General features: G+C 37.7%; 1 protein-coding gene across 5 annotated transcripts in view; it reads right to left on the bottom strand.

The window, feature by feature from the left end:
* The window catches only part of DLG2 (discs large MAGUK scaffold protein 2), a gene marked incomplete at both ends in the record, with an annotated part of 1,048,402 nt that overhangs the window by 619,701 nt on the left and 403,198 nt on the right, over nucleotides 1–25,503 (bottom strand). Inside the window, one exon of one of the 5 annotated variants that reach the window (XM_082337994.1) lies at nucleotides 14,499–14,579. The exons of the other annotated variants lie outside the window; for them this stretch is intronic. Within the exon in view, the coding sequence (XP_082194120.1) occupies nucleotides 14,499–14,579 (81 nt within the window). The remainder of the gene's footprint in view (nucleotides 1–14,498; nucleotides 14,580–25,503) is intronic. 5 annotated transcript variants of the gene reach the window in all.

The following is a 25,503-nucleotide window of genomic DNA, read 5'->3' as shown; positions in this document are numbered from 1 at the left end:
TATGATTAGGACTGTTGGTCAACAGCTACATTTAGCCAAGCATCTTTCAAGAAAGCGAACGGTTCATTTTCTCTTCCACCTGGAAGTAGAATGTGAGCTTTGCTTAGCCTAAGACTGGCAGCTCAAGTAATCTAGACTGTCACATCTTTACCCATCATCTCCACTTCCATTTAACTCTTCATTTGATTTCAGATTCTCAGATCTGTAAATGAAGTGCTTACAGTGGTAGAAAATTTCTGTAATATAAGCTTGTAATAAGGATGCATGACAAGCTCAAGACAAATGTTTCAGGCATCAGATTAGATGATTTACATTAGTTAGGTTCTAATAAGATCAAGCCTTTAATCACTTAGTTTGCCAGTTTCAAATGCACAAAACTGGCTATTGGATAAAGTTCAGCTCACAGTGTCACAGTTTTCAAAACAGATACTTTTGCTTTTTTTTTTTTTTTTTTTTAATAGAAAACTCACCAGTAGAAGGCTCTGGATTATTCTGCATTATTTCTCCTTTCATCAGGTGACTGTCTCAAGTAAAGACAGTAGAGGATTTGCCCTCTCCCAGCAGAGTAAATATGCTGAACTAAGTAACTCCTCTACCAGTATAAGGTTATATACTGATTTGTCTTACAGAAACAGCCAGTCTCCACATACTCAACAGAAAGAAAGAGCCTAACTTAGGAGCGTCTCTGAACCATGCTCTGCAAACCTGTGAGGATACATATTTTTCTCCACTCATAAGAACTTTGGCCTGACTTGCACTTGGAAATTCACATGCACCGGTATTTAAAATTTAAAAAAAACCAGGCAAAAAAAAAAAAGCTGTTGATCAAATTATTCTGAGCAAATAATTTAGATGGTTTGTGAATATATTATACAGCTATAAGTCCATTGCTTTTAATAAGTAATTTTCTGGCCCATGCAATCACAACAAACTCAAGAAATTCTCACGTTCTTTACGTGACACCTCTTAACTTCCTACAAATGCCTGCAGGACAGTGTAATATGGAGCACTGTTCCAAACCTGTATTTTATTTTAAATATTTGCTTCACAAACCAAATGCTAAATGATAGGTCTTCATGCTATTCTGTCCTAGAATTAGCTTTAAAAAAATAAAATATATTTATTTGTAACAATCTAAGAATATATTGCAATAGCCTGTTTCCTTACATTGACATATCCTGTGCACTAAAACCAGTCCCACTAAAAAGAAAAAAATTGATGTCAAGGGCATGAGTTCTCACGTACTCTGAAACACAGGAATTAGATTAGGTTTGAGTTCTTCAATACACTGTTACTGAAGAGCCACAGACAGTTGCTTGGATAATGAATTCTTTGGGTTAATTAACCAGAATATGAGATGCCTGGTCATGTTTCTAGTTAGAAGGCAATCTGGTTTATGAGATCTGAAAATTCATCGAACAGCTGAAACAGTAAAAATGTCCTGTATATTGATTTTTCAGAAAGAGTCACTTTGCTTGAACCTGTTGAGCCTCCACTTATAAAGCCTAGTTTTTATCCTGAGTAATTAATTATTTGAAAATACATAAACCAAAAAATATTAAAAAAGACCAACAAAATTAGTTACACCATATGAAGACAGAACTATATGAAGGACAAGTTACACTACACACACAACTCTAGGGCATTTCTGCTTGCCTATTGTATTGGGTTTGCGTGGCAAGGTTTTGGTAGTGGGGCACTACAGGGGTGACTTCCGTGAGAAGCTGCTAAAAGCTTCCCCCATGTCCAATAGAGCCAATGCCAGCCAGCTCCAAGATGGACCCAGCGCTGGCCAAGGCTGAGCCCATCAGTGATGGTGGTAGTGCTTCTGGGATAACATATTTAAGAAGGGGGGGGAAAAAAACCCTGCACAACAGCAGCTGGAGAGAGGAGTGAGAATATGTGAGAGGAACAACTCTGCAGACACCAAGGTCAGCAAAGGAGGAGGGGGAGGAGGTGCTCCAGGCACCGGAGCAGAGATTCCCCTGCAGCCCATCGTGAAGACCATGGTGAGGCAGGCTGTCCCCCTGCAGCCCATGGAGGTCCACGGTGGAGCAGATATCCACCTGCAGCCCATGGAGGACCCCATGCTGGAGCAGGTGGATGCCCGAAGGAGGCTGTGACCCTGTGGGAAGCCCATTCTGGAGCAGGCTCCGGGTAGGACCTGTGGACCCGTGGAGAGAGGAGCCCAGGCTGGAGCAGGTTTGCTGGCAGGACTTGTGACCCCGTGGGGGACCCACGCTGGAGCAGTCTGTTCCTGAAGGACTGCACCCCATGGACGGGACCCACACTGGAGTAGTTCATGAAGAACTGTAGCCTGTGGGAAGAACCCATGTTGGAGCAGTTCATGGAGGACTGTCTCCCGTGGGAGGGACCCCATGCTGGAGCAGGGCAAGAGTGTGAGGAGTCCTCCCCCTGAGGATGAAGGAGCTGCAGAGACAGCGTGTGATGAACTGACTGCAAGCCCCATTCCCCATCCCCCTGCATCACTTGCGGGAGGAGGCAGAGAAATTGGGAATGAAGTTGAGCCTGGGAAGAAGGGAGGGGTGGGGGGAAGTTGCCTTAAGGTTTGGTTTTATTTCTCGTTACCCTAGTCTGATTATGATTGGCAATAAATTAAATTAATTTTCCCGAGTTGAGTCTGGTTTTGCCTGTAACGGTAAATGGTGAGTGATCTCTCCCTGTCCTTATCTCAACCCACGAGCCTTTCGTTATATTTTCTCTCCCCTGTCTAGCTAAGGAGGGGGAGTGATAGAGTGGCTTTGGTGGGCACCTGGCATCCAGCCAGGGTCAACCTGCCTATTAACCTAAATATTAAGACAGGATAAAAAATATGTGTTTTGCTGCAGTTTATGGGGCCTCTTTGTGCCGTATCACCCAACTAATTTCTGGGACTGAAATAGCAGTGTGTTTATGTACAATAGCTCAATGTAACTTAAGTTTTATTTTCACAGTCTTTTTAATATTAGCTAATTCTGAAGTCATGGTTCTCACAGACTACCACAACTGTGCAAATACTGTAAGAGTTTATACACAGTTGCTGTGTAAAGTCCTGTTTCTTCAGATAACCTGATAGATAATATAGATAGATAATATAATAATATAGGTCATCGCTTGACTAGGTAATGTAATACTTGACTTTTCAAACCCGCATCATATGTGAGTTTGCTGGTGTCATCTGCTCTAAGACAGTAACAAAACTCAGTCCACCTCTTTCTCTACAGGTTTTCCCATCTTAAAGAATAAAAGCTACTCTATGGATTTAGATCTGGTTTAACCTTAGCTTTGTGGCAGATTATTGTTGTATTTCTATGAAATACAGTCAACACAAAACTAAGAAAGAAAGAGGAAAGGAAGTTTAACCAGTTAACATTATATATCCTCTACTCAGCAAACAGCAGACACCCATTCCACAGGCAATTTATTAACATTTTTTTTTTCTTTCCATTCCCATATCTTTCTTTTTCCAATTTTTCAGATTCAGTGCCTTTCTATAGGGCCTTTTAACTTATGTGTCTGGAATTTTTCATCAATCTTTCCTTATTGTCTTCTGCCCCAGTTCACCCACTGTCACTCTCTCTCTTCACCCCAAGTCATCCTCTTTACCAACAGCCATACAGATCAGGGAAAAAAAAGTTAGCATTACTGTTAGAAAGCTAAACAAAGAAGAGAGGTTTCACTCTTTAAGATCACTACTCATTCAAAAAGTACCTCTCTCAGCAGCTAAAGAAGGCAAGTGCTGACATTCATAGAACAACTCTGGAATTTGCTCAGCATTTATCTAATTTAAACTGCTGAATTACTAGGAAGAAGGGCAGCAAATTGTAAACCCTTAAAAGACTTAAAAAAATATCTTGACTCAGAACTCGAGAAGTCATCTAGTTGTTTCGAAAGCCATAGGAAGGGTTTTATACTCTGTAAACGTAGGTAAAATTTCTACCTGCTGATACCAGACTCCAACCATCTCCAAATTACAGTTCTCCTTTCCTTCTGTTACACTAAGGAAGAGTGGGTAAGATTTAGCCATTTATTATAGATCTAGCTTTTTTCCCCATTATTGCTTGAAATGGCCTTGTGAAAGCTCTGTTAATTCATCTGCAGAAGAAATGAAAAGTAGCTATTGCCAGAAGTATGAGAACCTAGAACGTGTGGGGCTAGCACACTTTTAGGCTGGTGCACCACCCCTTGGCCTGGGGAGCACAACCAACATCCATCACAGTGGAAAGGACTTTTTCTTTCCCCATAAGGTTGTGTTGCAGAGGTAAAAATGGAGTTAACCAATTCTTCAGAATGGACAGGGAAGAAGTTTTATCCCTTTTGTCCCAAATCATCTGGTACACTAAGATCATGTGAAAATGTCCCTGTGGCCACTTCCAGTATGTACTTTTGGACCCCTTCTGTAAGTGAACGCCTACTCTTTTTGCATGTGTTACAAGGGCTCAGAGATTTCCCAAAAAAGGAGAGTAAAATTTGATCTTGTGCAAGTTCAGTTTCCCACCAGGTTCCCGGGAATGGCACTTGAAATCTGACAGCAAAACCTCCCACAAAGCTACTCCTTCATCATCTTTATTTGGAGTAATAATTAATTAAAAATTGTCAGTACTTGATGTTTTCTTAATATGTTTAGTTACCTCTTCTGTCCTACTTCACCTATTTTTATTTTTTTCCTTTACTTAATTCAGAAATTATTTGGGAGAGGGTCTGTCTTTTCATTCCGTGTTTCTACGGCACTATTGCCTTACACTCTAGTTCCTAGTTTTCACAACAGCTATAAAGATAGCAGGGAAAAAATCCCTGAAAGAAGAGGTTGGTTTTCCATATTTTGTTAGCGCTGATTAATGAAAAGCTCTTTAACTGCTTGAAAAATAGATTTTTATTTTTCTTTTTTTTACAACTTCTGGCTTAGATTTTAAGATTTCACAAAAGCATGCATTTACCTGAATTGTAAATGCAGATTATATCAGAAAAGATACTTCACTAAATTTTACTCCAATTCTGGTGTTTCATTACATAAATAATATCTGAAAGTTGCACCATCAGTGACATCACTATGACATAAAAAGTTTCTAGTGTGGTTTTGTCAACAGGGACTTGGCAAGGTCAGGGGAAGAGAAGGCAAAACCAAAGTGAAATGGTCAACTCTTTCAAAGTTACCAGAAAAAAGTGGCTTAGCACTACAGCAGTAAAAATGAAAGAGGAAAAGAAAAGCTGAACTAAACATTAAGAGTGACAGAGGTGTGACTAGGAAACAGAGGCTGGGATTTTTAAATTTGGATGCCTACAACATTTAGTTCTTAGTCTATAATTTCACTCTTCAAAATCAATCCCTAATTAATATCAGTGATAGTCACAGAATCATAGAGTTATAGAATTACAATTTGAGCTGGAAGTGACCTGTCATGTAGTCCAACTCCTTCTCAAAGTAGAACTAACTTCAAAGTTAAAGCAGGTGGCTCAAGCCCTTATTATTTTATAAAATCTCAAAGGGAGCTTTGAAAATTTGGGATCCAGAAGATCTGTGGCATTTAAGCTGAAACACAATTTAAGGTAAGAAAAGGACAATTCTTTTGACGGAACTTCTAAGCAAAACGGAAGAATCTGATCATTGGAAATTTAGTTCAATGAGCTGAACTGCATATTTCTAAAGGGATAGAGGCCTTCAGAGGTCACTAGAAGGGGCAGAAACCCTTTGAATATAGGACAGAAATGAAGAATGAGTGGTATTTTGCTTGCATCTGTAAGGTTATAAATGTGTAAGTGTGAGAAGTTTTATCTGTCAAAACAAAAACTACAATTTTCAAATACCTATGGCCAAAGTGAGATATAACTGTTCTTATATATGTAGAATACATTACAATTATGTGCGTGCGTGTGGGAAGATCTAAGCCAACTCATTCAATGATAATTAAAACCTGCAGCAGTACTGAAGGCTCACATAGTAAAGAAGCTATACATATTCTATGTCTCAACAATATACTCTGCCTTGTAGAAAACCAAACTATAGGAAAAGTATAATTTTCTTAATTCTCTGGGTTTTCTCTGTTTGAATTAGACAACTGATCAACTTTTTAATTTTTATTAGAGTTAGAATAAAGAGCATGTTTGGCTCACGTTAGGATGCTGAACACGGAAAAGTATCTTAATTGTCTGTGCATGATGGGATTCAACTTCTTGATGTTTAAAATTTATACAGGCTTTAGCTGCAGATTAAACTAAATTCAGTGATTCCTCATTTGTCATGCAATCAGTAACAAAGTCTTTTGTAAGGAAGAACAATCATTTCTTCCAAAAAAAAATAAAAGTGCTGCTTTTTTGTAATTGAGAGTTGGGTGGAAAAGGCATTGTAGAAAAAAGTCTCCCATGGTAGAAGCTGAGGCCAGGTGAGTTAATCAGTTTGCTCTTTATTTTAACCAGTTTCTTTTTGTTCTCAAAAATTCTCCAAATTATCTATTAATTCCTATAGCTCTTTCCAGTACTTCACTGAATAAAGGGTCTGAATAAAAATATGTTTTTAACTAGATTCCAACATCAAGAAAAAAAATTAAACCAAACATTTTCTTTTCAGAGACATAGTCACTTGATGATACGGAAAGTTCTACATTTCTCTATTGCACCAAGAAAGAAAAAAGTACAATTTGATATGAGTTTCCTTGAAACACAACTCTGTACTGTAAAGATATAATTTTATCATGATCACTTTTACCCTGGGAAATACTTTTTCAAATAACATACAAAAAGAATTCCACTTGTAGCTGTAAACCTCTTATAAACGGTTTATATAAACAATCAAAAGGCTTTGCGCTATCTACAGAATGAGCATGTATTATTAGTAAAATTAAAGACACTCTTTATATAGCTCATATTTCATAATTTCTTTGTGCTTTTCTGAATTGGTGAAGGTTTACAAGTATAAAGCAAAGAGAAAAATCATTTCAATCCCTTAGTTGGAGACCGAATAAATTAGAAAATTAAGTAGGACAGTTTACTGAGACACAGGCATCAATGTAAAGTAAAGGCATGCAGGAGTACACTTTAAGATATAACATGTTTCTTTTTCAGAAAGATTTTACTATTGCAATAACTATTTTACCTTAAGCTACAAGTTGAATTATGACTAATTTCTGAATTTATGCTCAGAGCTAAAAGAATCACATCAATCATTCCCAATGGTCAGGGATACCCCAACTTTCTGATTTTAATAAATAACAACATTTTAAAGTATTTAATCAGGATGTTGTCTCCAGAAGCAATAAAAGCACTTATGTTTCTTAAGGAAAATTACCCTTAGCTGCAAAATTTTGAAAAGATCTGAAAAGGCAGTGAATTCAGATTATGACTTAAGGCTCCTGAAGTTTTCAGAAGCTGAGTTGCTCAACTCCTTACTGCTGTGTAATGATGACTTCACACAACAATTTAAAGATTGTCTAATAACTTCCAGGATTACAAAGATTGCTGCTTTTTTGATTCTTTAGCTTCAGAAGCCCTGGGTCAGTCTTTCTGAGTTGGGAAACATTTGTAGCTCTCATGATAGCAAGCTACTTATCCAACCTAAGTTGAATTTATAACTAAGTAATCAAGAAATCCCAGATGTTTCAAGTAAGCAAGTTATAATGGAGGTAAGTGTGCTTTAGCCCCATCCAGAGTAAACTGACATTAAATAAATAATTTTAAAAATAAATAAATAAAAATATTATGTCTGTCATGAGGGAAAAAAACCATACTCTCAAGGAAGTTAAGAACAGTCTGATATCACAAGTTGACCACCTAAGTTTCTCTATGAAAGAAAGGGAATGCAGAGGGTCTATAATTAAAGTCGAGCAACTCTTAAGTTTTACTGACTAGGGATGAAAAAGAAATTTCCTCTTCCTTAAAAAGGGCTGACTTATTTACACTAATGTAAGCCATCTTTCATCCAAGTTACCAATACACATCTCACTGTTTCCATGAGGCAGATGGTATAGGGACCACAGGACACGAACGGACGTGGTCTCCTCTGGGAGGAAACATGGAGTATACTCAGCACTGCAGTGAGGTTAGGGTTTACTCCAGAAACCAGGGTTAGGGGATGGTCAGGACCACACATTTGCTCTACAGGAGGCTATGGGAATTTAAGTTGATGCAAATATTCAGCACTTTTGGCTTTATTTCTCAAGAATGCAGAAGGTGCCTTCAGCAACTGCACAGCTACGCAGGTACCTCTTGAAGCCCTCAAAATTTACAGGGTTTTGTACAGAAGTGACCATGAGACTGAAGCCACCATCATCTCAGAAAACAGTTCTATCCGAGCTACCAGCCTCAATGGCAAATCTTCACCTAATGTGATTTAAAATAACTGAACTAAACCCCCCTACTTTTAAAAGTTTATATAATGGAAATGACAACTGACCCAGCACCACAGAGTACAATTCTAATTAACAGGAGACTTTTCTGAAAAATGTCTGTGGTGCCTTGGGGAACAATGTAGGTCACAGCATCAATTAAAAGCAGAACAACCTCTTCATTGCCTCTGTAGCATTTAACCTCAAATCATTTTGTTGCTGTAAATTAAACAATCCATGCTGCATTACATCACAGGAATGAAAAAAAAACCAAGAATAACTAGTTTAAAAACTCGTTTCAGGCTCCAGCACTCACTTTACCCCATATAACATGGGCATGCAATACAGAATATTGATGTTACCACTATTTTCCTCATCTTTGTTGAACAAAACTACTATCGGTATATTCAGTTTTTTTACGTTATCTGGCTATTAATATTAGACCTCTGCAGGAAAGTATGTGAGAATTACTTAATTGAGGATTAAAAACAGCAGTTACCTTTGCTGCTGATTACAAAGGAGATGTAAGATTGTTTAAGACTCTAGGTTCAGTTTTGGTAACTGAAAGCTCTAGTGAACACTCCTCTATGCAGGAAAGTGGAATATAGAAATAAATCACTTCAGGTAAAATGTGCCTGCAGGGGACACTACAGACCATTTACCTAATTATTTTTCTAATAGTACAAGCAATATCAATGATGACTGTTAATAGAAGCCACTCCACAATTTAGACTTTCACTTTGAAAGAATTGCCCTCAAATATTTTTAATATCAATAAATTCCCATTTCTTAACAATGAAGACAATTTTCAGTAGCATTCAAGCCAGAAGAAGGATCTTTGGTAATAAAGACTCTCAAGGATTGTATATCTTTGTAAGTGTTTATTCATCTAGAAATAGTGGGCAATACCTTGGATTCATTTAAGTCTTTTGAAGTTTTATCATTTGCTTGAATCTTCTGCTCAGCTTGTGAGGCTGGAAAGTCAACTACATAGTGGTGGTAAGCTGGACTGCCTGAGCAATATCTGACAAAGTCCATGACAGAGACCACAAGGGAACATCAACTGACACCATAGGAAAGGGGAAATATATTTATAAAGTGCACCTCCAACTCTTCTACTACTCATGAGTAATGATAAATAATGAAAAGGCACTGCAAGCAAAATTAGACCTCCTGGTACCCATGTAATATTTTCAGCACAAAAATTCTTCACAGAGAAATGAGTGAGTTGATAATTCTATAGGGGTATATAGGCAAGAACAAAGACTCATTTCTGAAAACTTAGCAAGGGAAAAAGCCAAACAGCTACGTTAGTTAATAAATATGTCCCTGAGTACACAAAGGCAGTGGATGCGTATATCAGAGAAATTCCACTTTATTACAATCAGGTTTTGAGACTCAAAGTCTGTCTGTGTTCACAACTTCATTTTTCACATCACAATAAGGAGTACAGGAGATCAGTTCCCTTCTCCCAGTTGAAAAGTTAAGATTATGCAAAGAATTTTAACTTCTGATTAGCCCTATGTCTGTCGCTACACATCTCAGTGTCAGTGTTAAGGACTGGAATTCCACTGTTGAAGGCTTTCGGCAAATCCAGAAGTTAAAAATGGAGTGGCCAAGCTTCAGAGAGTTTGCAATCTGAGTGTAAAACAAGAGACAACAGATATAAACCATTGCTCAACAGTTCTGCACAGGATTTGACCAAAGTCTTAGACCCCTCACTACCTAGCCACTGAATTTTGTTTTAGATATTAAGACAGATTTTGCTGGTGAATGAACAAAAAGCATGAAAATGTTTTTTTGGAAAACTTCACAGTTGAACAATGGACCCTTCCATCCTTGCCGAACTGGAGATGAGAGTCACTTTCTCCCAGTGAATGATATAGGCTAAGTAGGATGAGAATAAGTGAAGGTAGTTTATTTTAGGTGCAAGTTAAAGCAGGAAGCTAGAAAAGAAATGTTATAATGGTGTGTAGTTGGGGGACAAAATAAAGCTACTTTTAATTATACTTTCTCTAGGGGTTGATCAGTGCACCTATAGACTTGTAGACTAGGGGGGCTCAGTTTCTTCTTACCTCTACATGTGCTAGAATGTTATTGTATGAAAACATATTATTCACCACTCTGAGAATATGTGTAACGGTTGCACAATAATGATTTAGCTATATGTAAAACAGACAGAAAAAAATCTAAAGACCCCAGGCGGTATGATGCTTCTCAAAGCACTTTTCAAAAGAAAGGAAAATGTTATCTCTCTTTTACAGACAGGAAAACAAAGGCAAAGAGAATGAAGCAAGCTGCCCAAGATAATTCAAAAGACTAGTTGCAAAGCCAGAAATTAAAACAACATATCTTCAGACTAAAATCTCATTTTAAATACCACCCAATTTTCAACCAGTTATACAAAATATCACAGAGATGTAGATGGCAGACAGTCACACAGCACTGAAACAACATCAAACCCTCTCAACCAAACCTTGCTGTTTTAATCAAAATTTAGCTACTCCAGATTACAAATCAATGAAGGAAAATTAATTCAGAAATCAGTGATCCTGGGAGGATCCAAACTTCCTCCTCCACACGTGTAGGCCAGGAGATGGCTGTACTGAGCTCTTTATATGATGAGGTATATTATGGAGTTAAAAAAAAAAAAAAAAGAAAAAAAAAGATATATCTCCAACAAAAGCACAATAAACTGAGCCTAAGGACCTCATAACATTGTGACTTTTTTTCCCTCGGACATTTATAATAGAAGTGTGGATGATGAAGAATAAAGGTGTCACTTTTTTTTTTGTGAGAAGCCTCTTAAGGTAAGTGGCCAAAAGCAAAATAATTTCAAAAGTTAGCTGTATGTAGCATGCCTCCTAGCTTCTTCATAAAGTGTGACTGATTCATGGTTGAATTAAAATGCAAGCTGCATATCTCAGGCCAAGGAAAACGTAAAATGAGAAAAGCAGTGCTAGCCTCCATTCATCCATGGGAAGGAAGTAAAAAGAAAGTAAATGCTGTCATTAGACCAAGTAATACAGCTCCACATTTCTTCATTTGAACTAGTGGCTGGGGAAGAAGGTGATAAACTGCATTAGTTATATCAGTTGAATCTCCCTCAACTATCTCATCTAATCCCATATTCCTGTGTTGAACAAATTTTTGCTGACTCTGCTGGAGCAGAGAACAAGCACCTAAAAGATTCAGGGTTTAAGGCAGAAAGTATCATTAGATCATTGAGGTTAGCCTCATGTACTGCAGCTCATAACACTGACAACAATAACTTGTCCTAAACTAAAGTGTGAATATCTATTTCAGAAAAGCATCTAATCTGGAAAACATAACGAGATTGAGATCTACGACTTCCCTTGATAGTTTGTCCTATATTCTCACTGCTAAAAATGCCTGCCCAGCATTTGTTTGCTTTCACGCTGGTACCTATTTTGCTATTCTCTGCTACTCTGAAGAATCCTCGTATTCTCGGTCTCCCCACAGGAATACACTGTCATTAAGTCACGTCTCTCTCTGGAAGAATTTTTCTCCACTCTAGTCTCTGTCCCCTCTCTTTATATATACTTAATATCTTTTTAAAGTATAGACTCCAAAACTTGGCATGATATTTCCATAACCTCACTGTTGTTGCAAATACAAATAAAACCACTTTCTTATTCTTAACTTTTAGTCTTTTTTTTAACATTCAAAGTTCATAGTACAAGCCCTGCTGAGTTGTCTATTCTTTCCTCTGGGACCTTCTTAGTGTCACTTATTTCCACTGTAGGGGTCCCCTCTGTGTGTGTATGGCTGGCATTGCTTCCTTCCAGCTGTGCCTTCCAGGCAATAATAATTTTATTTGAGAGGCCTCTGTTTACCAGGGTAGACTGTAACTGAATTACTCTGTCTGACTATTGTGTCCTCTTTTTTTTTCCTACTTTTTCAATCTTTGCATCATCTGCAAGTTTTACCATCCAAGAATGTATGCCGCCTTCCAAATGATTTATGAAAATATTGAAATATGCTGTCCACATCCAATTCTAAATCATGGAAGACCATCCTTCAAAATTTCTGTGTAAGGGTTATTTCTCATTGACTAGTACTTTGAGATGTCAGCTAATCAGGCTTTAAGGAATATTATTTTGATAAAGTATACTGTTATTTATTTATACCAGATACAACATAAAATTAAATCAAATGCCTCACAAAAGAGTAAACGGCACCTAGTACCATTCATCAGGCAAATTCACTTACTGAAATGAAGTTTATCTAACATAATTGCTTTGCTTTAAAACTATGCTGACTATCATTAATTTATTCCTACCATTAATTTATTCTTATGTTTGCTTTCTTAGCTAAATCTTCATTAATCTTTCCAATATTTTTTCCAGGGCTGACATATAGCTAACCTGCCCTGCAGCATTATTTGAAAAAAAAAGTTTAAAATAATAGCATGATACTCACACTCCATCTCTAGAATTTAAAAAATATTCCAACAGATCTCTTCAGCCACCTTTTTTAAGGCTCTTAGGTGAAAGTTATCAAGAAATGAGCCTTCTGATTTACTTATTTTATCACTGGCAGATGTTGTTTAACATGTTTTTAAAGATTCAGTGCTGTTTGCATAGTAGGGACACTGGATCTCCTACCACCATATGGGCTTGTTAAGGAGCAAACAGCACTTCCCTCCTACTGTGTGCCACTCAGTATTGAAGAGGTATCAGAGTTTTTGTTCATCTTTGCATGAATAAATGACACGATTAATTAAACAGTGATTGACTAGCTTCATTTCTTCTTCTTTTTGGTGTTACAAAAAAGCAGCAAAAATTAGTAATGTGCATCCAAAATAAACCAAGAACTAAGCTTCATTAAACCTTTCTCAAAATCTTAGGAGGCAGAAATTGAATGTCCAGATATATACTGTAAGAGTTCTTATCCATTATACTTGCCACTGAATTCATCCTGGGTTGCCACCTTAAGCACCACATATTTTTGGCCCTTATATTTAGGAAAATTACCTAGACATCCTAAGCCATTATAAATTGATGTCCAGCTGGCAGAGAGCTGTGCAAGGGTCACTCAGAATTGTCATCTGCCCTATTTATCCCAGTGTCTTGTTAACTCTGAAATCAAAGGATAGCAATTTGGACATCAACAATACATCACCTTAGACTACTTTTACCAGAAATATCCCATTAGCGTGCATTATCCTGATATCTTAAGCTGCCTTCCTTTCCTCCCGAGATTGCAAAGGACCCAGCTGGCAAACAACCAAAATATCAAGTTTCTCACACATCTATTACCATAATGGCAGGAGGTCGTACACTGAAAACTGAGAACACAAATGCAACATAAACTAAACTGAATATTTTGGTAACAGAAATTTATGGAGGTTAGTATCCTGGTGCAATAGTGTCACTGGCATTTTTGTTTGCTTCGGTGGGGTTTTTTGTGCTATTAGTTTCAATGACTACTCCTCTATCGAAAAAGCTCTTTGATAAAAAAAAAAAAAACAACAAAACAAACAACTTCAACAATGCTCTTGTCTGTCAGGCTCTTCAGGTCCGTTACAGCAGCACTATTCGGCGTAAATATACTTAACCTTCCTGTCCTATATCCCAGGTTGATTCTGCTTTTTACACCTCAGAGATTAACTGTATCTCTGTAAGGCCAACAGACAATAAAAAGAAATTTCAAAAAGATAAAGGTGAAATTTTCCTGATGACATGAGTTATCTAAAGTCTAGTCATTTACATCTAAGTTACCTGATCATAAAGAGTGTCTAGACAATAGAGAGAGACAATAATTTTCAGGGCACGATCCACCTCCATCTAGAGGAGACATCCAAAACAGGTTAGAAGAACTGCATTCAGGAAGAGTCTCTCCATTGACTACGCTCGTGATATCATTGACTTGTTCAGATGTCAAAAGTCAGGTGAGGCCAAATCGTTTTCCTAATAGCCCAAATCATTTTCTGTTTGATCAGTATGTAGCTGAGGCTTCTTATATCCCACAGCCTCTTGGCAATTATTGAAGCATTCACACAAGTTGTTTTTTTTTTTTTTTTTTACTCAAAACAGGTGCTTTTGAGTCTAAGGGAGCATTAGCAAATGCAGAAAAATTGGCAAAGCTATGAAGCAGCAATCCAGAAACTATTTCCTTTCCTCACTTATTTCTCACAGCTCAATTCACTACTCTCACCTGTGCATTAGTCCATTCCATTTCAGGAAAAGGTCCCAGCTGAAGGCCTCTACCTGTGGGATTTTCTTCCTCTTGGCCTTTCTGGAAGTACATAGAGACATCTACTCAGGACACGTTCCAAACTCAGATTTTTCATCGTGTTTGCATATGGTGCTTAGTTGTGTGGGTTTGCTTCCCAGGTTGTTTTTTTGGGGCTGGGGGCTCATTTTTGCTATAACTGCTTTGGAAATTAATCTGGCATGCCACCTATTCCCTTCAAGCTGTAAACTGGTGTTAATACATTCTGAATTGCCCAGAGGCTTTTTAACAAAAATTAAATGGCATTATGTTATATAATATTTAAAATATTAGTGCATATTATTGATTATAAATATCTATGGAATAGCAAGGGATACATATTTCACAAGAATTAACACTGTACTACTATAGTTCAGTTTATTTTTAGTATGCAACACCTACTAATCTCAAGTAATTATTAACAAATCAAGCAAAAAGGCTATAAGGAATAAATAAACATTCTCTTAACAGTCCACCTCTTTCTAGCTAAAATTAGAAATAACCCTGTTGCTTCTAAATTTTAAAACCCACTCCAATTATCACTATGAATTTGTGAAGTTTTAACAGTAGGAGACTATACATTTGCTTTTAATGAACATCAGGCTTCATTTTTTGTGAAACAGAAACTCTGCAATGAATTCAGGCTCCCACCTAGGCATGAGTCAATGCCGTTGCAGAAAACACATGAGTTCTTAACAAACAACAATATGGAAGAGCCCTGTCAGTAAAAAACAGACTTATGTTGCAAGGATCGCAGTTTTTGTTAACAGCAAAACTATCATGTCTGTAGCTGTGCATCCAATAGCTTTTTTTAGAGAATGCTTAATACCTAAGGTACCTAAAAACATTTTTACGAAGTCCATATTCGTTATGATGTTTATGTAATGCTGGCCCTCGCCTTGTAGTATATTACTTTAGAGATGTTTTGTTTCTATATGACTAAAGAATACAATTTTTTATAAACAAAAAGGACAAAAAATAACACTTTTTCACTCTCACCTGCAAGATTAAGTTTTTTTTAACAGCAAGCATAAAACCAGTAAGCTAACAAGTCATTCAGGGAAGTCTTGAAACACTGTTGGTATAAAGAATGGCTACTAATTGTCAAAAAAATCAAGGTATGACATTTTTTAATGTTAAGTATAGTCTAAGGAAAAGGGACTTCTAGCTCCACTTAAAAGGATTATTGCTGTCATACAACAGTATTCTTAAGAACTGGGGCTTATATTGATGCTGTCAAACTTCAGGCATTTAAATGTGTCAGCTAGGAGCAGAGTCCTTTGAGACGTGGGAAACTCCTGAGAATGGGTCAGGGCTTAAACGCACTGAGTCACTCTTAAAGGGATGCATTCCCACCTCAGTGAAGTGGGATGAATTGAGGTCTGAGTATTCAATCGAGCTCATATAGACAGGATTTTTAACATGACAAAATCTAGAGTAACTTCTTTTACAGTGTAATGAGTGGCTGTGGATTCCCACACATCAGGACCAAGCCTACCAGGAGTGACTGTGAGGCATTAAATGGACAAGTCCACCAGGGCCGATGCATTTTGACCACAGGAAGGTTCTGTGTATACGTAGTTTATTTTGTGGATTTGGTTCTGGAGACTTTTGAAAAGAAATGTGTAGTTTCATAAACACAGATAGAAGAAATGCTCACAGAGCAGTAAGCACTGCTCTGATGGAGGAAACATCAAATGCAAAAACAGAGTAAGGAACAGCTATGTGGAGATCATTAACTAAGGAGCAGTCAAGAGTGAGGTTCTGTTGCAAAATGGCCTTCCTTCAAAATATGAATGATTGCTGTGTATAAGGACATGGGTTATAACTATTTTGCTGTAATCATTGATTATGAGACACCAGCACAACTGTATCATTTGGGGGCACTCTGTTTTAAGATAGGTGCTGAAAAAGCCAAAAGAAATCTACAGGAGAGGGAAAAGAGTGATGAGGAATTCAGAAATCACAGCCTAGGGAAGACTGAAAACAGGATGTTACATGGGGTTAGTGATCAGTTGTCTCTACTGAGGACAGAATCCAGTGAAATCATCCTAAATTTGCTGCTGTGATAAAAGCCTCTAGCTGCTAGGGTGCTGAAACATTGAAACAAAACCTTTCCAGTCCTACAAGCTATGACTCCATAGCTTTCATCCATAGGAAGTATATTCCCTATTAATTTCAGAAATTTTAACTGGGAACTAGATGATTAACAGCCAGCTAACAGCAAAAGGCATGTTCCTCTGCTAATTAAAAAAAAACCTAAATACTTGCTTTCAAATTAAGATTGCACGAATGGCACTAAGTGGATATACAATGTAGAAATGTAATCCTCTTTCTTTGTAAAAACAGGCTCTTTAAACCGCGCTCAAATGCAAGTGAGGTAGCATTTATAAACAGCATTTTTCACAGGCATCATATTGTATGTTACAAATGTGACAACCCTAAATGTGAGACTGAGTTTCCCAAATAGAGTTGTCTTGTGTCATTAGACGGACTAAGGTATCACTTTGTCTCCAGCTGCTGCTTCAGAAGGGTGTGGGTTTCCTTCTGTCATTTCTGACAGCCACATGCACATCTCAGATCTTGCAGGACATGTAAAATAGCACTAGATGCCTATTTTAGACAATTGAATCTCACCCCAAAAAGCTGTCTTTTTTTTTTTTTACGGGGGTCTTCTATTTGCTAACAGACATTGTCATTGATACTAGTTGAGTATAAATATACCATTTAAATATAAAGTTTGGGGGTTTATTGCATAGAAAACCTAAATCTCCTGCTCTTTAATTAAAAAAAAAAAAAAAAAAAAAAAAAAAAAAAAAAAAAGATAACTTTCAAGCTACCTTAAATGTTACGAACTACCATGACAGTTGTGATCCCTTGGAAGAATTCACTTTTAAAAATCCAGTCAAAGTTTTACACAAGACCTAGAGACAAACAAGTTTCAGTGTCTAGGTATTTGACTTTTAGAAAGGTTTAAATACACCTATAGTCTGGAAAGCCTTGTTACTCTGTGGATTAAGGAAGGATCAATTTAGTGCCATGGAAAAAAAAAATTAGCACATATTAAATATTGGAAAGTCCCTTGGTCCAACAAAAATCACCTTCATACAAGAATGTCATATAGTATCATAGAACGAGTCAGCCACAGAAAGAAAACTGAGGAAAATTAAGTTTTTTGTTTACAAAAAGCCTTCATAAGGTGAAGATCTCACGAAAATCTCAAGGAAATACAAATTTCCTGTTAATCTTATGTAGAGGGCACTGAAGTACTGCTATGCCAAGTAACAGTAATAAAACATGAACATAGGGAGAAGAGACGTGTAAAGAAAATTGTGATAGTGTTTTTAAATAAAGTAATGAAAAATTTTTGCACTTACAGGAACTTCAATATACTGAACAGTATCTTTGATCACATTGCTAAGTTCAAGCATGTTCCTTATGCCAATGAAGCAATTACTAGATGAATTCCACAGAATTGACACATATGCAGTTGCAAGTCATTAAAATTGGCATTTAGCATGAGATGAACTTTTATGCCAAATAATTGCTTTTAAATTAAAAATTTCAATTGTGTCAGACAGTGAGGGGAAGGCAAGTTTCAATGAAAAGCTCAAAAATATATAGGAGGCTACAATTTCCTTTTAAAATTTGAGTCATTCTTCTTACCAACTTACAACAGAATAATAAACCGTTGATAGCACACTGGTGATAAGTCCAAAAATACTTTTAAAACAGGCTTGTGAATGAAATGAAAATTCAGGAGCAGCAGATGGGTTTAACTGCTGTTAAATGTGGAGTGGTTTCCAAGAACATGTTGTATGTAATAATAAACTGCCAGAGACATAAAGTTTCCCCAGTAGTTTAAATCCCAAGCATACAAGCTAAGTGAGGGCTTTCAAGCTTTGGCTCACTGCAACATCCTTACATTTTACCCTTGTCTACAGCAGCAAAAATGCTTGTTATTGGCAATGTGTGTCAGCAGATTCATTGTCAGTAGTGGATAATTATGCTAGTGCACACAATGCCTCGGTTTGTCCGTATGTTTTACATAATGACCATGTTATGAATTGCTTCCCTTTCTAATTCTTGATCTGGATATGGGAATTGGGATGGCCCGCTGCATCTAGGATTTCTGCAGTTAGGATCTGACTGCCTCCATGTCGAATGCCCTGTTGGTTTGAAGAAAAGTAAAGTCCTGAAGGCCTGGGAAAACAGGCAGCAACTTTTCTGTTTGTACTTAAAATTGTTCTGGCTTCATCTCCTAATCCACCAAAAAATGGCTTTGTCAAGTGGCAGCTATGACTAAGTTAAAGCTTCTGCACTTGTTACCGTGTGTCATTATATTTGACTGACACAAATATTTGCGACATGGAGTAAAAATGGAACTTATAAAGCCATACAGTAATGCACCGAGGCACAGACAAAACAGGGGTCAACAGAATGAGGGCAACTGACAGAGAAAAGAAATCTACACTGGGATTGAAGCCCAGAAAAAAATCATTGCTTTTATCCTCTGTTAAGCCAATTCTTTCTGTAAAAACAAAGGGTCTGTGAGGAACTTTGGAAAAGAGCATCACTGGGTCCAAAGAAGTCTCTGGAGTTCAGTACAGACCTATGCGTTAATATATGTGTCTGCCTGCATAGATGCATCAAGGATGATTCTGGTTAGTTGGTATATAGTATCAGTATCTGCTTAATACTGTCTTGGATGAGCTGGAGAGAATAGGAACAGTGAAGGAACAAGTGAAAGAAAAGAAAGGTGAGGAACCAACTGAAAGAACTGTATAAGACAAGACCAGAGATGTCAGATCTTCATGTGCGTTACCAAGCATGTGCTTGGTCTGTTGCTAACCTATTACTTTGTACTGCTACTCTACAAAATCATATTTTCTAAACTGTCATCCCATAGAACACTTCTATTTCCAATTAATTATCTCCAGAAGAACAAATATTGATATACCTACTGCAAAAACACATCCCTTTAATCCTATTATTTTATTCCATTCATGAAATGGATAAGCTGAATTCAGTCTACTGACGCCCATGTGGCATTCAGTGATCACTTGGTGCTCAGGGATCTTCCAAGAGATCTTTCTCATCACTTGTCTGGTACTTACTGTGAGGCTTAGAAACAAAAAATTACTGTATTGTCTGGGAAACTCAGCCATTAAAGCAACAGTCCCCAAAGCATGCCTTTCATTCCCCTCCCAAAATTAATGGTTAAAAAGCACCAGCTGTATAAGCTCACATACATTTGGTCAATCTAATAAGTAACCTTACCAGAGGAGTATAACTAGTTTGGGTATTTCCAGAGCTATTGCTTCTGTCCAACATATCTCAACTGAAATATCCTTGCTACTGCTGTCAAATGGATGCAAACCCACTTGTTTTGGTTGCTCCATGTTCAAGCTGCTCCCTGTGCTGGTTCGTTCAACCTGCTGCAATATTCTAACACCACTACTCCTGGAAAAGGCCATATCACCAAAAAAAAGGGGGCTGAGTAACAGGCTCAAGCCTGGGCCCTCACTACCCTCACTGTTAGTTGAAGCCCTGGGTCTGTTTTGGGTCACTCCAGCTGGCTCCTTCCAGGCCAAAACTGCTCTGGAAGGGGCCAAATTTCAATAGTGTGGGCCTGAGCCAGACTGGGTAAACAGACCTGTTCAGCAGTGTAGGCACAGCCACTTTCTACTATCAGAGGTGCACAATACCGTTACCTGAAGTAAGAGTACCCAAGGCTTCAAACTATATAAATTATTTTGCCATGTCTTTTTCTTTTCCTATTTGCAAGTCTCCAAGGGCTTTAGGGGTGGTTTCTAGCAATGCAAATATACTTGTTTTCAGGTTTCTATTAATCAGAGTTATCAGTGATGACAACTTCACTTCACTGGAGCCATCCTGGAATTTGAAAGTGCTGAATATAGATCACAGTCTGACTGATTTTGCAATGCTGGTTTTGAGGGTTTTGTTACATTATTTTCACCATCCACTTAGGCAATTATGGGGATAAGAGATTACATCATTAAACCTAACCTTTACTGAAAAGTACTTAAACACATGTTCAGTAAACTGTGGTCTGTTCTCAGATATTACTCAGCCAGTTGTACTATCTACAGCAAAAATGGATTTGATATGCATGAGCTCTTCTTTCACAGGATCATCTTCTGATAAAGTAAGGCTAATCATCAAGCACAAATACATAGGTTTGTAGGATTTTTTTCCCCCTGAAAATGTTATCAAATAAAGATCTGGTTTTTTCCAAGGAGCTGTTTTTTGTAACAACCAACATGAGCCTCTTTTGCATAATGTAGGCTTGCATATCCTGCAAGACTTCAGATCAGCAATACTGCTCTTCAGCTGAAGCCAATTCAATATATTTTTCACTTTCTCTCATGGGTTGTTCACTCTAAATTACCTTCATTTTAATATATTTTTTCTGTAACATTCTGGAGATCATCTTTCTAATGACCAACTCCTATCTGCTCCAGGAGTTCTTCCCAAAATTGGTTAAATACATGCCACTGCCAAATGTAGTCATTTTCTACTGCCTTACCTTGAATCTGCTCTGGCAGCCTCTGTGCACATCTCCTCCGAGACCAGACTGGTTATTAAAATCCGATTATTAGGAAACAAATTTAGGCTTGGGACAATTTTTTCTACTAAACCTTCATCAAACGCATGAGAGACTTTGTCTACAATCAGTAGCTCTCTTACAAGTTTGTATTCATTTAATGAATCACACATTTTAATAAAAAAAAAATGTTTTTTATCTGTGGAAAAATGGTGATTTCCCAAGCCCTTTTTGGCGCTTCCTTTGTGGTCAATATTAACTTAGATTGGTTTCCTATGAATAGGAACATGAGATATTTGCACCCACAATCTAAAGTCTTCTTCTGTATTACAGCAAACTGTTCGGTCTTTATCACCTGTAATGCCAAATCTATTTCCAGGCTTCACAGGGTGGAATAAGAGGATTGAAAGAAACTTAGTATTTCAACTATGAAGATCATAAATGAAATAAGATCCTCTAATTCTTTCAGCTTCCCAAATTCGATAATAAGACTAAAACGTTAATTTCCCTGTGTTGCTCTCCCTTCAAAGAAACCATGTGGGTTCAGGATGCAGGTGTCAACATGGATCAATGCTGTGATCTACCAGTACCCCAAAAAGCAAATAACATAACATACAACAGGACTTAGTTCAGCTTTGACCCAGCAGCCCACTTTTTTCCAGAGAGCTTCTGGTCATGGCTTTCTAACTTTTCTAGGCCTTACTGCTTGTAAGGATATCATGGATGTGCTTCCCGGTGAAACATTTTGCTTGTCCAACACAACTCAAATGGCAATATAAGGAAAGAGTATCTTCCAGGGATGGAAAAAGCATAAATGTATTGTTTTCTAAGGTATCTGCTGATACATCATCAAGCTCAAAACACCTGGCATAAATTTTCTCCAAATCATCATTCCCTTCTCTTTTTCCTTACCAAAGCTAAGAACTGTGCTTGCTCTGGCAATCCTCAGGGTAAAGGACATTTACCCAGATGCATGAATTGCAGATTGTTTGGTCTTCATCATCTTTTCTGATGCCTCTGGAGACTATAATCATGCTCATCTGCTGAGATGAAGGTGTTTATGCCTTTTTAGTACCAGAAAGACTTGTCAGGCCTTCAGCTGCCACTGGAGAAAGGCACAGCTTTCCTATGAGTGTGGTGCCATATCTACCACAGACACATTGGGGGATGTCTCAGATGCCTGAAGACATTTAAAATGCTGCTAAATGCCTCTATTTTGGCAGGTTTATTACTCCTGGAGAATATTTTTCCAATCTCCACTCTGCTTCCTTAATCTTTAGGAATGCAGCTTCCTGATGAGGAAAAGGAATTCCCGTATTTTCCACTAGTAAAAGAAGTATATTTTCCTTAGTACCATCATAAGATGAGTGTCTTCCAATGTGCTGATCATCCATCCAGTTAGTTCAATGCTTCTTTAATGTGGGGTCTGCAATGTAAACTCTGCTCTTCAGAGACCTCTCTCCCTGTTTACCTTTTGCACACTGATGTGGCTATGCTTCTTTAATGGCAATAGGTGCAGCACTTAACTCTTTTATTATCAATAGTAAATTTACTATCCAGTATCCAAGACTGTACTTTTCTAACAAAGAAAACAACTGTTTCTGCCAACATAATGGTAAGCATGCCATGTCCAACTTCATAAGTGCCCCATTTACTTCCAGTTCAATAGTGTATTTATCTCCTAATGAACTGCTGCTCATTGCTCCTATGAGGATTCATCTGAGCAAAACATGCTGGTGGCCCTTGCCAACTTTTGCAAAGCAATATAATCCATCCTCCTTCTCACATCTTTCCTTTTGTGACACCCAGTGGGCTGGCTTCTGTTAACTAACTCTGCTTCTGGAACTCCACATGCTTTTTGCTGCAAAGTTGTGGTGCCATACACTTAGCTCTTTTCTCTTACAGTGTTCAAGTTCTCAGGATATAATTGTCTACCCATTACCCTGAGTCTGGACTTGGTCCTTTCTTATGTTTGTCAGATCCTTACATCTTTACCTTTGGGACTCTCAGGGACACTCCTGAGTTTTGTTTACCCTCCCAATCACAAGCTGTGTTGGGAGGTGACTTGGGCATGCTCCATCCCTCCCCCACTGTTTTCTGCTACAGGACAGCTAAGCAGGCTTGAAGTGCTCTTGGAAGAGCTCCAGCTGAATGACTGGGAGAAAACAAACACAGGGTGTAATACAGAATATAGTGTCAGCATGTGTTCATGGTGCACACTGAGGATTGGCAGTGTGGGGTGCACAAGTGACTATGCTTACGTCTCAATGCACATGTAACCAATATGATCTCTCATCAGACACTCAACCCCCCAGCAATGCCAAATGGCTCTTCACTCACAGAATTGCCTCAACCTTTTCTCTCTCTGATTAAAACCACTATTGATATTTCATGCTTATGGGGTATAGAGCATTCCTCACCCTTCTTTACTTCAGTTTTATAGGGTTTTTGCCTGAGGCAACAAAAACTATCAAACATATCAAGGATTTCAAACCAGCTATTGTAAGAAAAGAAGGTGCCCTTTGTTGGCATTCACTGCTTGCAAAACTAGAGTGGTGTTGCTTTCATTGTCCTCCACCTTCCTGGAGAATTTCAGCCCTGATGATGTTGGCTTTCAAGTGTTTCACTCTCCTCCTCTGTGTATTTTCTCTGTTCCTTTTAACTCCTTCTACCAATCGTGCTCAGCAATCCCTTAGTTCTGATAGCGCTTGTAAGAGGTCTCCTTTAGATTATGTCTGGTTTCAGCCAGCTGGGAATAACCAAAGAAATCTCATGTCACCTCCCATGACCCAGAGACTCTGTCTTACTGACATGAACACAGAGGCATTCACTGGTTATCTCAGAGAGGACTAATCTAAAAGAGGTCTGTCACAAGACTTGTTTCCAATATATCCTACCTGATTCTAAAGTTTAATTTCAAACCTGTCTTTCTAACAAAATACAGCAAATGTTACTACAAACAAAAGGAAAGTAATTATGATGAAAGACCTTTGGGGATTATAACTATGCTGTATTTTTGAGTGCCTTTGGGGACATAAATATATATTTTAGCTTTTGTGCTATATCCAAATAAATAAAATATACCAAATCAGAAATACGTTGGCAGGAAATCTTTATGCTGTTTAATTTTAGCAGGATGCTAAGTATGAGACGTTGACCTCATGACTCACAGGGAAAAAATGTGTATTTAAAGAAGAGAAATAATTGCTCTACCTCAGTAGGTCCAGCTTTCCTATATTTAAAAGAGAATCACTGTTTAAAGACATTCTCACATTTAATTGTTCTAACATTTAATCCCCCCAATGACAACAGAATAGAATTTTTATGAAGTTTCTTTCTTAATATTTCCCAATTCTCTTTAGATGAATTCTTAGTGAGTTAATACTTATATCTGCTTTATATACTCACAGCTCTTAAATACAGTGAACTCTTACTTCTTCTGTCTTTAGGTTTATATCTCTGGGATTTTAGAAGCCTGCAAATCTTCATATTATTCTGTGAGTCTGCTCAGAATATATTTATACATACATTATGCTTATGTTATGTATATATAATGTTATCTCTTTTGACTTTATACAACAGCTCAGCAAGAATATGGTCATATTCAGTAGATGCAGGGATGTGTATTTATCTGTATAAGAAAAATTATACCCCCTCTCTTCTTCCTCTAAAGTATTAATCCTCTTTCTGAGCCACTACCCTGAAGAATTATGTCACTGAAAATAGACTTACAGGGCAACCACAGAAAAAAAAGAAGCTGTAGTTTGGAAAAGTACTTTACATAATACTTGTAAAGCTCACTACCACGAACATGCCATTCACTGAATCTCATGACAGTAATAAAAATGAATAGTACCCTTTAATGTCTTCACCATCTAGACACATTTCATAAGAGCATAATATGTGTTTGGTTTTTTTTTTTCACAAAACTTTCCCTTATTCACTCTGCCTGCACAAAATAGCTCAAATTTCTTACAGCTGTCAGTCTCTCCCCATATCAGCACTAAACATCTCCCTCACCCTGATTATCAGTCCCCTTGCTCTGTTAAGACCTTCATTTATGAGAGACACTTTCTCATGGCTATGTGTACATTTTGGAAAAACTGAACATGAGCAAGGTGGGGGATAGAGATGAAGAGATTAAGGGAATGTCTCATGGGAACATCTGCTGGAAACGCTCTTCAGGTGATACAGGAGAACTGGAGCCAAATCTGCTACGTCACCAGACCGCTGCATCTTCCATAATCCTTGATGGATAGGCAAATGATGTTTAGCCCTTTTAAAAAAACTTTATGGGTGAAATTAGCTCTGCGGTATTAAGTGCAATGTGTAATCAAATGTTTGATACTAGTGAGCTCACTGGAAAAAAATGGGTGCCAA

Source organism: Platalea leucorodia (assembly GCF_965183815.1).
Source record: "Platalea leucorodia genome assembly, chromosome: 2".
NCBI classification, from domain to species: domain Eukaryota; kingdom Metazoa; phylum Chordata; class Aves; order Pelecaniformes; family Threskiornithidae; genus Platalea; species Platalea leucorodia.
This window is presented reverse-complemented; position numbering and strand designations above follow the sequence as displayed.